The 14,435-nt window shown below is 46.6% G+C and overlaps 1 protein-coding gene across 1 annotated transcript in view; it reads left to right on the top strand.

The window, feature by feature from the left end:
• Nucleotides 1-14,419, top strand: part of PPP1R3F (protein phosphatase 1 regulatory subunit 3F) — a gene marked incomplete at its 5' end in the record, with an annotated part of 14,717 nt that extends 298 nt beyond the window's left edge. Inside the window, 4 exon segments of the mRNA XM_025040412.1 lie at nt 1-458; nt 9,730-9,785; nt 9,994-10,073; nt 12,582-14,419. The exon segment at nt 1-458 is cut by the window's left edge and continues 22 nt beyond it. Coding sequence (XP_024896180.1) covers nt 1-458; nt 9,730-9,785; nt 9,994-10,073; nt 12,582-13,865 — 1,878 coding nt within the window.
• Between the last annotated feature and the right edge of the window lie 16 nt (nt 14,420-14,435).

The following is a 14,435-nucleotide window of genomic DNA, read 5'->3' as shown; positions in this document are numbered from 1 at the left end:
CACGTGCGGGCCTCACACGACGGCTGGGCTTCCTTCTGCGACCACCCAGCGCGCTACGTCCCGCGCAGCCCACCGGGGACAGGAGCGGGAGGACCAGGAGCAGGAGATCCCATCCTGGATCTGGGCCTTGGCTTGGGCCCTGGCCAGGCGTCTGCCTCCTCGCCCGACGACGGCGGCCGCACCGACCGCTTTGCCTTCCAGCTGCCCTTTGCTGAGGGCGCGGGCGATGGGGCGCGCCTGGACTTCGTGGTGCGCTATGAGACCCCCGAGGGCACTTTCTGGGCCAACAACCACGGCCGCAACTACACGGTCCTGCTCCGGATTGCACCCGCTCCCACACCCACTGATGCTGAAGGGCTGCCCCAGCAGCAGCAGTTGGAGCCACAGCCTGAGTGCCAGGGTCCCGTGGAGGCTGAGGCCAGGCAGCTGAAGAGCTGCATGAAGCCGGTGAGGCGCAGGTAATGTCTGCCAGCGCCACCTCCGCCAAGGCAGGGCTGTGTCTAGGATAGAGGACAAGCATCCTCACCTAGGAACCCCTTAGGCCTGCTCTCGAGGACAGGGAGGAGGGCGCATTCAGTCAGTCAAAGAATACTGGAGGCCAGACATGTGCTAGGTTTTTTAATTACTGGGATTCCATTCATTCATTTATTGAATTCCACTGTAAAGCCCTGAACAAGACACATCTTTCTTGCCCTCAAGGGTCATACAAGCTCCTATGGGAGATAATTGGAAAAAACAAGCAAGCAGATAAATATAGGGATAAGGTTAGTTGATTAGAGGAGAGTAAGGGGAGAGTTTGGGAGGGAATAGCTATTTTAGGGTGTTCAGAGAGGGCCTTTGAGGAGGTGAGTCCTGGATGATAAAAGTTATGCACAGATATGGAGGGAGAAAATTTGTAGAAAAGGAAGAGGGGGACTTGAGGAGGTGCCATTTAAACAGTCCTGGATGATAAAGAGGAGCATTATGCACACACATGGGAGCAGAGGTGTTCAAGGCAGAACAAGTGCAAGGTCCTGAGATGGTAATGAACTCGGTGTGAATGATGGGTGGTGTGCTGGAGTGGAGAAAGCTGCAGTGACATGGTAGTGTGGATCAGGGGCCTTGTCAGTCGGGGGGGAAGAGAATCTGACCCTAATTTGACAGCAGGAAACCAGGATACCAGAGGGAGAAATTGGTTAAGGAAGTGATGGCGCCTGGCTTTTCCAATTTGGCTATATCTAACCTTGAAGCCTGTGCACTCTCTTAACTATTATGCTCTAATCTAGTCTGAGGCTTCCTGTGGAAGTGGGGAACTGAGCCCATGCTCTTACAGGAAACATTGGCTCTGGCAGAGGCAGAACCAGATGGGCCTGGACTTGAAGCACACGTTCTTTGTTTTTGCCATACCACCTGTGACTATTCAGAGCCTGGGAGAAAGCCAGTTAACCTAGGAGGCAAGATTCTTCTAGATTTTCTCTGTAAAGCTATGAATTCTTCAAGGGCAGCAGCTAGGCCTGATTCTTTTTGTGGTCACCTAAATCTAGCCTGGGATAAATAGACTGTGTACATGTGGGAAATGCATACATTTCCCTGGTCCTGAGAGGACTGGAAATGGGAATGCTTTTTGGACCTTGCATATGCTGGATTAGAAGCCCCTTGCTGCAGCAAGATGTTTGTGGTCCTGGCAAGGTCTTAGGCTGTGAGTGGTTCTGAAAGGTCTAGCTCAGCTGGTGGGCAGATGTGCCTGGGTACTTGAGCAAGCAGACAAGCACTCACTGACCTGTGAGCCCCTAAGTAACCTGAGACTTAGCCTAAGAGTGGCAGGCAGCTCAGCTTTCCTTACAGTGTTAAGAGTGTGGATTTTGGTATCTGCCTGGGTTCAAATTCCAGATCTGCCATCTATTGGCCTTGTGAACTTGGCCAACTCATTTAGTTGTACTGTGCCTCAGTACCTTCATCTGTAAAACATAATTATAGTACTTCACAGGAGGCAAGTAAGAGCACTCAGAACTGAGCCTGGCTCATAGTAGTCCCATATAAGTGTTAGCTAGTATTAGTACTTTGGGAATCACATGTATAATTCCTTGGATTCCCCTCCTAAACTCTGCCTGTCACCAACTATGTGGCCTTGCCTCAGTTTTATCATCTACTAAAGAGGAGTGACAGTCACTTTGGTTGGAGTGGATGTAGCAAACATGGATGAGGTAACAAGCGTGGTGGTAAGCTGTGAAAGTACAGTGGCTGGCTTGTACTGATCTCTGCTAAGAGCTTCAAGTCCATTCTCTCCTGAGTCCTGCTGTGCATGCTCTGTGCTATAGGTGCTATGATTATGCCCATTTAATATAAGGGGAAACTGAGGTAGCTCAGAGAGGTGAGCCAGTTCATTCAGATTCACTCAACCTAGTGAGTGATAGGACCAGGGAGGAGATACTAGGGGCATTTTTTTTTAAACTTTCTCTTAAAGGCCTGATAGGATTCAGAGCAAATTCTGCATTTTGCTCCTGGTGTTCCCAGCATGTTACCTTTTCCTTTTTTTTCTTTATTGAGAGGTATGGCTACATATATAGTGCACTGATGTTATGTGTGAGGCTCAGTGGATTTTTACATATCTATGCCCTTATTGTAACCATCACCTAGATCAAGAAATCCAGCTATTCCAGTGCCCCAGAATTGCCTTTGTTTCTGTCATTTTTCCCAAGTCGTCCTCCCAGCCGGCTGTCGTGGGAGCCCTGTCTGTAAGAAGCAACAGTTTGGGTAATGGAGTTTGGTCATTTTAGAGTGTGAAAGGAAGGGAACGGAGAAATCAAAAACTTGCATGGCCAAGGTGGGTGGGAGGGTGTTTTTCTTTTAAAATACATAGGTGGTTTTAAGGAGAAATTGAAGCATCTCGTTCAGACAATTGTTTTGGTATCTGGCCCCAGGTCTGTGGTTCCTAACATGACTTGTGATTATTTTAAGTGGGCAGATGGCTTTTTGATAGCTTTTTTATCTTTTGATCTCAGCTCTTGCAAAAGGGAGGTTGGTGCTCACTGCAAGATCAGCGATAAGATTTTCTGTAGGTTGGTGGCTTTCTTGGCAAGTACATTTTAATTATTGTTTTAAAACCTGTGTGCTGCCAGTGACTTCATGCGCTGTTGAAGATCAGCCTACCCCTGCGACCCAGCCCTTTTGGGAAATGGTGGAGGATCACTGTAAGCCATGGGAGCCCTGTTGTGGAGGGCTTTCCATTCAGGAAGTGTTGGCTGCAGGCCCACTCTACTGGGCCCAGCCACATTAGGTAGGGGCACAGGAGAAGTTGGTGGTGGCCATCAGGATATATAGCTCAGAAACTGAAATGGCTGCATTCCCTGGGTTGCTGGACCAGGCTTTTGACAACCATTAGGCTTAGAGATGATCCATCAGCAAGCATTTATTGAGGGCCTACTATGTGCTGGGCACGGTGCTAGGTTCAAACAGAGAAAAAGACACAGATTGGCACTGAGATGTCAGAGGGCTTGTGGAATTGGGTGGGAAAGGGCAGGTGTAGAGGGCTTGTTGTGCGAGACCTGGCAGAGACCTTGCTCTTTGCTAGGCACTTGGCAGAGTATTTGCATCCAAAATGTCATTTAATCCTTTCAGCGTTCCTGGTGAGATAGACTGTTCCATCCTTCTTTCTCGGATGAGCAAACTGAGGCTCCCAGAGTCCAAAGTCCTAGGGCTGGTGTGGGGAGGAGCCCTCCTGGTCTGCCTTGGCTTAACACCCTTAAGAGGTGTCCTATTCCTCTTAAAAACAAAGACCAAGAAAGCCTCAGTGTGGCCTTAAGGCACTCCCTGCCCTCTCACCCAGTCTGGCCTCAGTGGCTACTAGTCTCACCTCATGCCGTACTCTGCCTTCTGAACTCCTGTCACCATTGTTTTTCCAAGGTGCCTCGCTGTTCCTGCCTCAGGGCCTTTGCCCGTGCTGTTTCCATCACCAGGAATATTGGCCCCTTGCAGTCTCCTTGTTTTGATCCTTCAGTTCTAAAAGTGCTTCCTCCAGGAAGCCTGTTTATCCCAAAGTCCTTAGGCCCGTTTTTTCATAGCACCGATCAGCCAAGTGGGCAAGCCTTGTTAAGAGAATGTTGTGTAGTAGAGCAGATGAGCATTGCTACAAATTCAGGATAATTTTCCACCCTGCCTGGCAGTCCTATTTTTCTGACCCACTCTTATCTCCTCCCTGATGTAACTCTTTCAAATGTCCTTTATCTTCAGACCTTACTTCCTGCTTTAAAAAACCAAATAGAAACCATAAGAATGGAACTTCCCACAACTTGCAGCCCCCAAGCCTGCAAACTGATTTCCTTCTCTTATGTTACAAGGGAGGAGAGGACCCTTTACTTCCCTTAGGCCAGTAACCCAGTCATGTGCTCTGGGTTCCATTTTCTGTCACTTGCTCCAGAACCTGATATAATCAGTTTCCCTTTCTCTCCTGGCAGCTTTTCACTGCCCTCCTCACCTGGTTCTCTATTGGCCTTTATACTTGCCAGTGTCTCTATGGTCTTAAAAATCTGTCCTTTGACCCCACCTCTGTACCCGCTGCTCCTGGCCAGCACCTAATCACCCTCCTCCCTTTCATTGCTGTCTCCCCTTTAAAAATTGCCTATACTTACTTCTACATTTTCTTCAGCCCCCTGCATCTACTAGATTCCACAGGTGAGATTTTGGTTTTCTTGAAGTGGTTGAGCACTCCTACTTAAAACACTTTCTTCCCTTGCCTTGGAACCACTCTCTGCTGCTTTTCTTCTTAACTCCCTGGCCTTTCTCTTTCTCCATGCCCTTTCTTGTACCCTCATATATCGAAGCTTGGTGTCTCCAGTTAGCTGATGTCCCAAAGATGTCTCAAACTCCTCTTGTTCAAGATTAAGTCCACCTCTCACACAGTATGCTCAACAGCCTCTCACTCCCCTATCCCTCCCTTGCTTGTTTTCCTTTTAAGCATCCTGAGCTTTCCCTGACCTATAGTCTGGGCCAGGGCCGCTTGTCCTAGGGCATTCTTTCCTTTTTCTGAAGGCACTGACCTCAGTTTGTGGTTAGATCTTCATTAGGGGATTATTAGATAACCCTCTGCCCTGCTAGACTGTAAGCTCCGTGAGGGGTAGGGACATGGTCTGCTTTTGTTCACTTTTGTATTCCCTCAGGGCCTATCATGGTGCCTGGCACTTAACAGGTGCTTAATAAATGTTTGTTGAAAGAATGAGTGTGAGTATTTTTTTTTTTTGATGTCTTCCTTCACACTAAATTGTAAGCTTCCTAGTTGGGCTTGCTCAACATTGTGTTTCCAGGGTTCTGTTACTGGGCTGATGAACGGTAAGACCTCAATGATTTTTAGGCGTACCTGTAGCTGAGTGGATGGGAATTCAACTTGCTTTCTGAGTCGGCAGCCTTAGGGGAAACCAGAATAATCAAAGTAAAAAAAGGGGTCATCTTAGTTGTCTGGAGAGTGAGGACCTAGTGTGAGTGATCTTCTTATTCCACATATAACTGGTAGGACATCACAGTTAAGGACTTGGGCCTGAGGCCACATACTATGAAAGTGGCAGAGCTGGGATCTGAGCTGGGGCAGTCCTGCTCTAGAGGCCCAGTTCTTAACTGCTGTACCAGGCTGAGTGATGCGTCTTACCAGCTGGGCAATGTTGGACAAGTTGCTTCCCCTTTCAGAGCCTCAGTTTCCCTCAGTGGGAATGTGAAGGGATTGCTGTTTGTTAAGCACTTTACAGGAAATTTCCTCTTATTTCTTTAATCCACCCAATAGCTCTCTGAGGTCGGTATTACTATTATTCCCACTTCACAGACGAAACTGAGGCATAGAGAGTTTCAGCAACTTGCTCCAGGTCACACAGCTGGTAGGTTGCAGAGCTGGGTTACTCAAAGTTACATGTCATGACCCTTTATTGAGATGTGAAATAAATTTACTGAATTTCAAGAAACATTAAAAGAAATAGTGTAGGAAATAATCAGTGCATCACAACATGTAAAGGTAAGTGTTTCAAGAAAAGAACAGCCGTTTCTCATATGTATATATACACGTGCATGAGATGTGCTGGGTTATGATGTACAACGTACTTTTTACTGTGAGTCATGGCCAAATGAATGAAATCACTGCTGTAAAAGAAAACTCAGCATAATCAACTGCTCTCCCTTCACCCTGGTGGATTGTCCCTAAGTCCCAGAGTTGACACTGACAGACCATAGCTGGGAAAGACAGAGCAATGCCCCACATAACTTGGTGGCTTTCACAGCCGCCTTCAAACCCTGTTCTTTTCTTTTCAGAAAGCAGATGGCTCAGGGTAACTAGGATTCCAAGTATCACAGGGCAGATTTCTGAAGCCACCTGTCCCCCGTAGAGAGTCAGACTTATCTTCAGATTGACTGCACGAGAGCTGGGGTCTGCTGAGTTTCCCTTTGGGTTTCAGTACATGACCCACTTTGGGCTGGCCGAGTTCTTTGAAAACATGAGTGTTGGGGGTGCTTATGGAGGTGCCGATAGTAGTGATGTGACTGAAAATCTGCTTTGCTCTACTCAGTGGGGGTTGGCAGCCCTCACTAGCTCACTGATTGTAGTAATTCACTGTTTTGTCCTTGTTGGCTGGCCTAGGCTGGGGCAGATGGTACCTCTCTGAAATCTTGCCCCCTCGTCTCTGGGTGCTGCCTTAGGTCAGCAGTCATTGAGTTTCCTGATGGCAGGAAGAATTTCCACACCCAGGAGGTTTCTAGGCTACATTGTTTTGACTAGTTTTCGTGAGCAACCAAAGGATACATGCCCAGGACGTCCCTAGGCCTGTGTGCTCCAGCCCACTACTGCCCGTTGCCCTTGAGGGGATACCACGTGGCATTTGTGGGGCTGGTGCCAAAAGCAGGTTTCCTTCTCGAAATTTGCAAGCACACTGGAGGTACAGTTTTGTTCTTAATCTCCCTCTCCATTTTTCTAAGAACACCTCTCCTCCGTTACTGATCAGTGAGTCAGTATACATTGGTACTCTATTTCTCTTACTAGCCTCCTTTTGGTTAAAGTCATAGCTTCCCTCGAATGTTTACTGTGAACGATAGTTCAAGGATACTTAGATTTTCCTTTTTTTAAGCCCACGGTTTCAAACGCTTCAAAATGGAGCCCTCTTTGGGTGTTGTCTGAGTGGCATGTAGTTAGTGGGTGTAGAGACATGGTTCTTTGAGACTCAGTTTCCACGTTTGTAAAAAGGGAAGGGTGTTGCTTTGATGGAAAGATATGAAGGTTTTCAAATGACTTGGTGTATCAATGAAAAGGGCCTGTGGTGGAGGGGCGAACCATAGGTGCTTATGCCTCCTTTCATTTCTGACTCCGGAAGTAGGGAATGACCTGTGTACTTCTGTTCACTTTGTAGATGTTGGAATCGGCTAAATTACTTGACCTGATTTTTAGATGTTGCCCCTCTTTTCACCCTCCTCAGCAGCAGTAGAGATGATTTGGGGGCTGAAGGACTTGTTTTATTTTTTTTCTCTCTCTTCCTTCAACTGAACTGTGGAGTTTTTTGTTTTTTTTTCCTGCTGGTTGGCTGCATCCCGAGATCTGCCCCCTTCTCTCTCGCATACATCTAAGATTTGAGTGGCTTTTAGAAACCTGGTTGTCGTGTATGTCAGTTCTGGGCCAGATGGCAGGGGACAGCTTGCCTAGTCCTGCCCCTGGGAGGCAGGGCTGCCTTTCTGTCTGGGTCGTCTTGAGGCTTGCTTTAGAAGATCTTAGGAAGGTGACATTTTGTTTAATGAAGGACTACACCAGCAAAAGAAGTTGTGTCAGGCCACAAATCCAAAGACCTGGATTTTAGAGCCATTGAAGGGACGGGTACAGGACCAAGCTGGTTTGCTTCTAATCTCTCTTTTTTATCCGTGGTGTGCAGGAGTTGATGGCTGGGTTCCTGGAGTCACTCATTCCAGGCCGTGTAGTATTCTCATTCAAAGACCTCTGGTGGGACACATGAGCCCTAGTCCATGGAGGAAGGCAGACAGTTTCTTCTGGAGCTTCTAGGCTCTAGATTCATGTACATGGTTCAAACTTCTTCCTCAAGGGTACTAATAAAAAGCAGTTCTTGGAGCCACTTCTGTGTCTGGTGGTTTCCTAGCCACATGTTCCCATGAAGGCAGGGAAAGTGGAAATAAATATGTTTCAAATAAAAGCCAGAATGATGGAGGAGGGAGGGATCTTTTCTATTGTTGCCTACCTCAATTTACTGGAAAGGATTAGAGATGGAGTTGGAGTAAGACCCCATCTCCCTTATCCAAGAAGCAGCAATTTGTTGGTTGAGAGCAAAGTTAGGAGCTGAAAGACCTAGGTTTTGATCCTCACTGTATGACCTTGAGCCATTTACTCAGCTTCCATTTCATCATCTGTAAATTGAGGATAATAATACTGCCTACTTCAGATGATTAAAAGTACCTATCTTATAGAGTTGCTGTGAGGATTTAATTAATAGTATATGTGGAACACTTAGAACAATACCTAGTACTATAGTAATTATTTGGGTCAGCTAGTGATATTCTGTTTCTATGAAGGTAATTGATTATGTGTTTTCAAAATATTGCAACCATTTTCAGAAATGTCAACATCATCAAGTTACCCCTAGGAAGAAAAAGGTCTGAGCAATTGCCTCAGCTCCTGTCAGGTCTCTGAACATGTTTTAGTTAATGCTTCCCTCACTACCTTAATCTGTAAACATTTGATACTCATTTGTGAGAATGGGAACAGTGATTTCTCCATGATCCCCATGACCCCATCCCTGGCAGGGACTGGCTGAAATACACTTGGCTTATGCCACTCAGACCTTGGGGTCTGACTTGCCTGGTGAAGGAGAACCAAGACCAACAAATATCTACAGTTGATTTAACCCCTTCTCTGTGCCAGGCCCTGGTATCTAGCTTGATGTCCTCATTTCTCTTGACTTCCCTGTGCTTGGTGTGTATCTGGATCCCCTGTGCTCCATTTTAAGGTGAGGAGGGTGAGGCTCAGGAAGATTATGTGCCCTGTCAGGCTAATATGGCGATGGGCGGAGGGTTGACAGAGGGACCCAGGCCTCTGTGACCCCGGGTTACTATCTTTTCTGCTGACCTTCCCATTTTCCAGTCGCTTCCTCTATTTTGCTGCTTCCTGTCCCCCAAAGTCCTCACCTGCCCTTTCTTGGAAGAGATGAGTTCCTCCACAGCCAGGAAGATACCCTAATGAAGTGATCCAAATTGTTCATAAAGCTATATCCAAAAACGTCTGCTGAAGCCTGCTTTGTGAGAGTAAAATGGAGGAAACAACCTAGCTGCTCAGTTGGAAGGGATTGGCTACATACCTTATGGTGAGCTCATATGATAGGAGTAGTAAGCAGCCATTTTGAATGTTTACAAAAGTATGTAGATGGACAAAGTATGTTAAATGGACAAAGTATGTTAAATGGACAAAGCCAGCTGTGAAATTATATCTGCAGAATTTAAATGACTTCATAGAATGTCTGGAATGAAATTTTCCAAAATGGGAATGGTGATTGCCTCTGGCTGATGTGTGACTTTTTTATTGCTTTATACTTTCCTGTATTTTGTAAAATTTTTACAATGAGTGTATAGGACTTTTATAATCAGGAGATAGAAGGAGGCAGCAGAAGAGAAAACAACAGCTGTCAGGTGAGGGTTGGCCACCACAGAGGCTCAGAAATTGCTGGTGGGTGGCAGAACTGGCCTCTCAGGGTATCAGATCCATGTATTCTCTCCTCTGCCTCACAGGCCTAACGAGGAAGAGCTGAGGATGAAGAGCACAGATGATAATACCCCTGCTGTGGGTAAGCAATTGGCAGGTGGTGGGAGTTTTAGCTTATATTTACCATTTTTTCTTCCTCCCCCTTTTCTTTCTATATAAATTAAGAGACACCCTCTGCCTTAGACTGTCACAGAAAGCTTCAGAGGCAAAACTGTCAATGGCTGGAACAGATTTTCTTAACCAAACCAGGCTGCCTTGCCCCAACACTGCCGTTCTCTTCTCTCCAACAGAGCGTCCTGATGTCCAAGAGTCAGTGGGTCCCCTGGTGGCTCCCACCCCTCTCCGTCCGTGGCCACAGATGACACTTCAGGTAAGCAGGCCTTGGCAGCCTCTGGATGCCTGATGGGAGGCTGGGTGGTGGGGGTTGGTTTGCTCTGGGACCACCCTAGGTTGGGGAGAGATTCTCCAAATCAGAACCTGATGATGAAGGGGCAGCATGCAGTTATTTACTTGGGCTTATCGAAATGTCATTTGTTAACTTAGTAAATATCTATTGAATGCTCACTCTGTGCCAAGCACTGTTATGGATGCTGGGAATATGGTAGTAACCAAAATTGCTGTCTTCATAGGACTTACTTACATTTTAGTGGAGTGAGACATAACAAAACAAAATAATAGTTAAAATATATGGTATTTTACATGATGACGAGTACTAAGGAAAAAAATGGAGAGGGAGGGGGAGAGAAGAGAATGAATGAATGAGAGAACGAATGAATGAATGGGGGGACACTTTGGCAACTTTAGATTTTAGAGTGGCCAGGGAAGGCTTTAGTGTAAGTGAGATTTGAGCAAAGATGTGAAGAAGGTGAGAGAGCCATGTGGATAACTAGGGGAAGAATGTCCTGGCAAGTGCAAAGTCCCAGAGGTGAGGCCATGACTAATGTGTGTAATAAATAGCGAGGAACAGTGAGTGAGGGGGAAGTGGAAGGAAAGTGAGGTTAGAGAGGTGGCAGGGATAGATTGTGTTGGGCCTCGTGGGCCATGGAGATGACTTGGCTTTTACTCTGATTGACAAGGGAGCCACGGGAGGCTCATGAGCAGAGGAGAGCCATGATCTAACTTAGGATTTAACAGGTTCTCTCTGGCTGCTGTGAGGGATGTAGATTGTAGGAACAAGGGCAGAAGCAGAAGGACTGTGAAGAGGAGGCTACTACATTGGTCCAGGCAAGTGATGCTGGTGCTGGCAGGGAGGTAGAGAAATTCTGGAGGGGGGTGGTGGTGGTGGTGGTGGTGGTGGTGGTGGTGGTGGTGGTGTGTGTGTGTGTGTGTGTGTGTGTGTTTATTACAAAGATTTTCAAGAATAGATAAAAGACTAGTGTAATGAACCCACTTCAGTTTCAACAAATCACCCAGCTTCAACAAACTTGAGCATATGTCCATTCCCACTTTTTTATACCCCACCCCTCCTCTCCCATTCTCTATGGGATTATTTTGGAAAAAATCCAGACATTCTCCTATCCATAAATACTTCAATTTGTGTCTCAGAAAATTAAGAACTCTTAAAAAAAAGTGCCATCATCATACTTCAGAAAATTAACAATAATTCCTTAGTATCATCAAATGTTCGATCAATGTTCATATTTCCTTTTGTTTTAGGATCCAAACGAGATTAACACATTGCATTTGGTTGATGGATCTTTTTAGATTTTTAAATCTCCCCCACTTTTTTTGCAATTTGATCAAGAAACCTTGTTGTTCTGTAGAGTTTCCCACAGCCTGTATTTGACTGATTGCATCCATGTGGAAACACATTTCTCATCTTATTTTTTATTAATTTATTCTATTTAATTAATTGATCTATTTTTAAATTAATTAAACTATTAATTTTCTTGAGTTTATTAGATATAATCTATTATTAATTTAAATAGAATCGATTCTATTCTGTTTAATTTACTTATTCCCTCTTCATTTATTAGCTGGAATTTTTCTCTAAAGAAAAACTTTCTCACATTAACTATCTGGCTACCTTGACAGTATATACCTTGAAGGTATATAGTTTATATAGAAAAAGCTGTGTAAATACTTAATTTTCCCCTCTTTATTTACCAGTCTTCAGAAGAAACGAACTTCTACAAAGGTGACCAAATAAAGGATTTTTGTTTTTGGAACATCATTATTAACTCATGAGTTTTAAACATATTTGATGAGTTTCAATTCATTGTCCTTATTTATTCTGATGCTTAAATTGAATTGCCTCTGGCTAGTGGAAGCTTATTTAGATTGGCTCCAGAGTCCTTTTGACACATACCCATCATTCTTTGAGCACTTCCTGACATTCTGGTATGGCAGTATGTCCCAGACTCATTTTGTACTTTGCCCTAAAAATGAAACGGCCATTTATTTAAGGAGCCCTGGTTCCTTTTAGTGGAGAATGATATTTAGATCTGGGTGCTAGGTGTGCTTGTTGCTACTAGGTTGGTCATTGTTTCCAGGCCTTGTTAAAAGACAGAGCTAAGAAATAATTTTTTTTAAAGAAAAAATACACAAATTCATGTGGATATTCTGGATATGTTTTGGAGGTCAACCAACAGTATTTACTGACAGTCATTCAGCAAATATTGGTGCCCACTGAATTCCTCAGCTTTATGATCTTCAGGAAGCCTCCTTTTACTTCATCTAATTTTGTTATTTTAATATAGACAACATAGTCTTTGGAATTTAGAGAATTATAGAGAGCTCTTTAAAGTTTTTATCTGGAAATACCTGTGGGGCTGGGTATGAGCTGTTACCAGTTCTTACTGTCTCTGCTTATCCCATCCCCTCCTCTACTTCGTTTCCTTCCCTTTCTTCCCCCCTTCCCCTCCCCCAATGGTTCCAGGTGTCTGAAGTTACAGTGACTGGCAAACCCCCAGAGGAAGGTGACGTCCCCAGAAGCAGGCTGCCTGTGGCTTTCACAGAGGTCCACCAGGCACCGGCCATCAGGATTCCCCCCTCCTCCTCTCTCTGTGGCCTGGGTGGCTCCCCCAGGGACCAGGCCTCAGGGCCTGATGCAAGTGAGGGGGCAGCTGGGCCTCTCCTGGAACCTAGCCAGCAACAGGTGGAGGCCATGTGGGAAGTATCGAGTGAGAATGGAAAGGGGCAAAAGGACCCCATGGTGGGGGCTATTATGGACGAGCCACCTGGGGGTCTGGAGGTTGTGAGTGGGTTGGAGGAGCTGCTTGGTGAGGACACCATTGACCAGGAGCTGGAGCAGCTCTACCTGTCCCACCTGAGTCGCCTGCGGGCTGCTGTGGCTGCAGGTGGGGCAGGAAGTGGTGGGGAGGGCTCCACAGATGGGGAGGTATCCCCCAGCCATCCCCTGGGCGTACTCACGGACCGCGACCTGATCTTGAAGTGGCCTGGCCCTGAGCGGGCCCTGAACAGTGCTCTGGCCGAGGAGATCACACTGCACTATGCCCGGCTGGGGCGTGGCGTGGAGCTCATCAAGGACACCGAGGACCCTGATGAGGGGGAGGGTGAAGAGGGGCTCTCCATGATACCTTCCAGCCCAGAAGGGGGCACCCCCAAGGAATCGCCTCCGGAAATACTCTCTGGGGCCCAGTTGGTGGTAGCCACTATGGGAGATGTATGGCTCCCGTGGTTAGAGGGCTCAGGATGTGACAGCCCTCTAGTTCTGGGTAAAGAGGGTCAGTTCACTGGGGATACAGAGAAGAGGATGGGCAAGGACACTGACTCTTTGCACATGAATAGAGTGACATCTGGGTCCCTGGGAGGGACCGAAGCCCATATGCAGTTAACCACTGAGTGGGCAGACAGCTTGGTTCCTGTATCTGTCAAGGAGCCAGCTGGTGCAGTTCGGCAGGGGCAAAATCTCACCCTCCTTGGTACCTTGGGGGCCGAAGTCTGCCCATCTAGCCTGGCGTGGCCCCATGTGAGCTCCCAGGATGAAGAGGGTTCAGGCCTAAGTCTTGAGCCCCCAAAGAGGTCTCCCACTCTAGCAGCCCCTGCAGAATGTGTGTGTGTTTCACCTCCCCAGCTCTGGGGGCCCTTGACCCAGACTCTGGGAGTTCTGGCTGGCCTGGTGGTGGTCCCTGTGGCTCTGAATAGTGGTATGTCCCTCCTGGTACTTATGCTGTGCCTCTCTTTGGCCTGGTTCTTGTAGGAGCTGCTTGTGGGACCAGCAATAACAGGCGTCTCCCTCTCTGGGATCTGGGGAGGGGCAGCCCTTGCACCAGCCCCAGAGGGTTCAGATGGGATGAATGGCCTGTACAGTAAGGGGTCCTTTGCTTCTAAGAATGCTTGACTGGAGAGAAGCCTCCCCAACCCTGAGCTCTCCAGTCAGCACAAGACTGCTATGGTGATACCAGTGGAGAGGAACAGGGGACGGATGGTAGGAATGAGAACTTTCAAAATGGAAATGGGCATGTCCTCCCTGCCCCCAGCCTGTATTTATTTTTGTATAATTCTCTGGATGAGGGAGAGTGGTCATGAGCTGGTCTTGGGGCACAATTACCCAGAGATATATTTATTAACAGCCAACCTGTACAACCTGCTGAAGCTTTATTTTTCATTTAATTTATATAGAGTAACTATTATTATACGCCACAATAGAGCTCTATGAGAAATGATGTGTCTTGCTGTGCAGTGCTTTTCTGTTCAGGAATGAATGTACAGAGTGGTCACATTCTATGAGAGGACCACAGTAGGGAATGCGAGGTGGGATGGTCATTCC

The sequence above is a fragment of the Pteropus alecto genome, unplaced genomic scaffold (assembly GCF_000325575.1).
Source record: "Pteropus alecto unplaced genomic scaffold, ASM32557v1 scaffold669, whole genome shotgun sequence".
Classification (NCBI taxonomy): domain Eukaryota; kingdom Metazoa; phylum Chordata; class Mammalia; order Chiroptera; family Pteropodidae; genus Pteropus; species Pteropus alecto.
The sequence above is the reverse complement of the archived record's forward strand: the minus strand, read 5'-3'. Positions and strand labels throughout refer to the sequence as shown.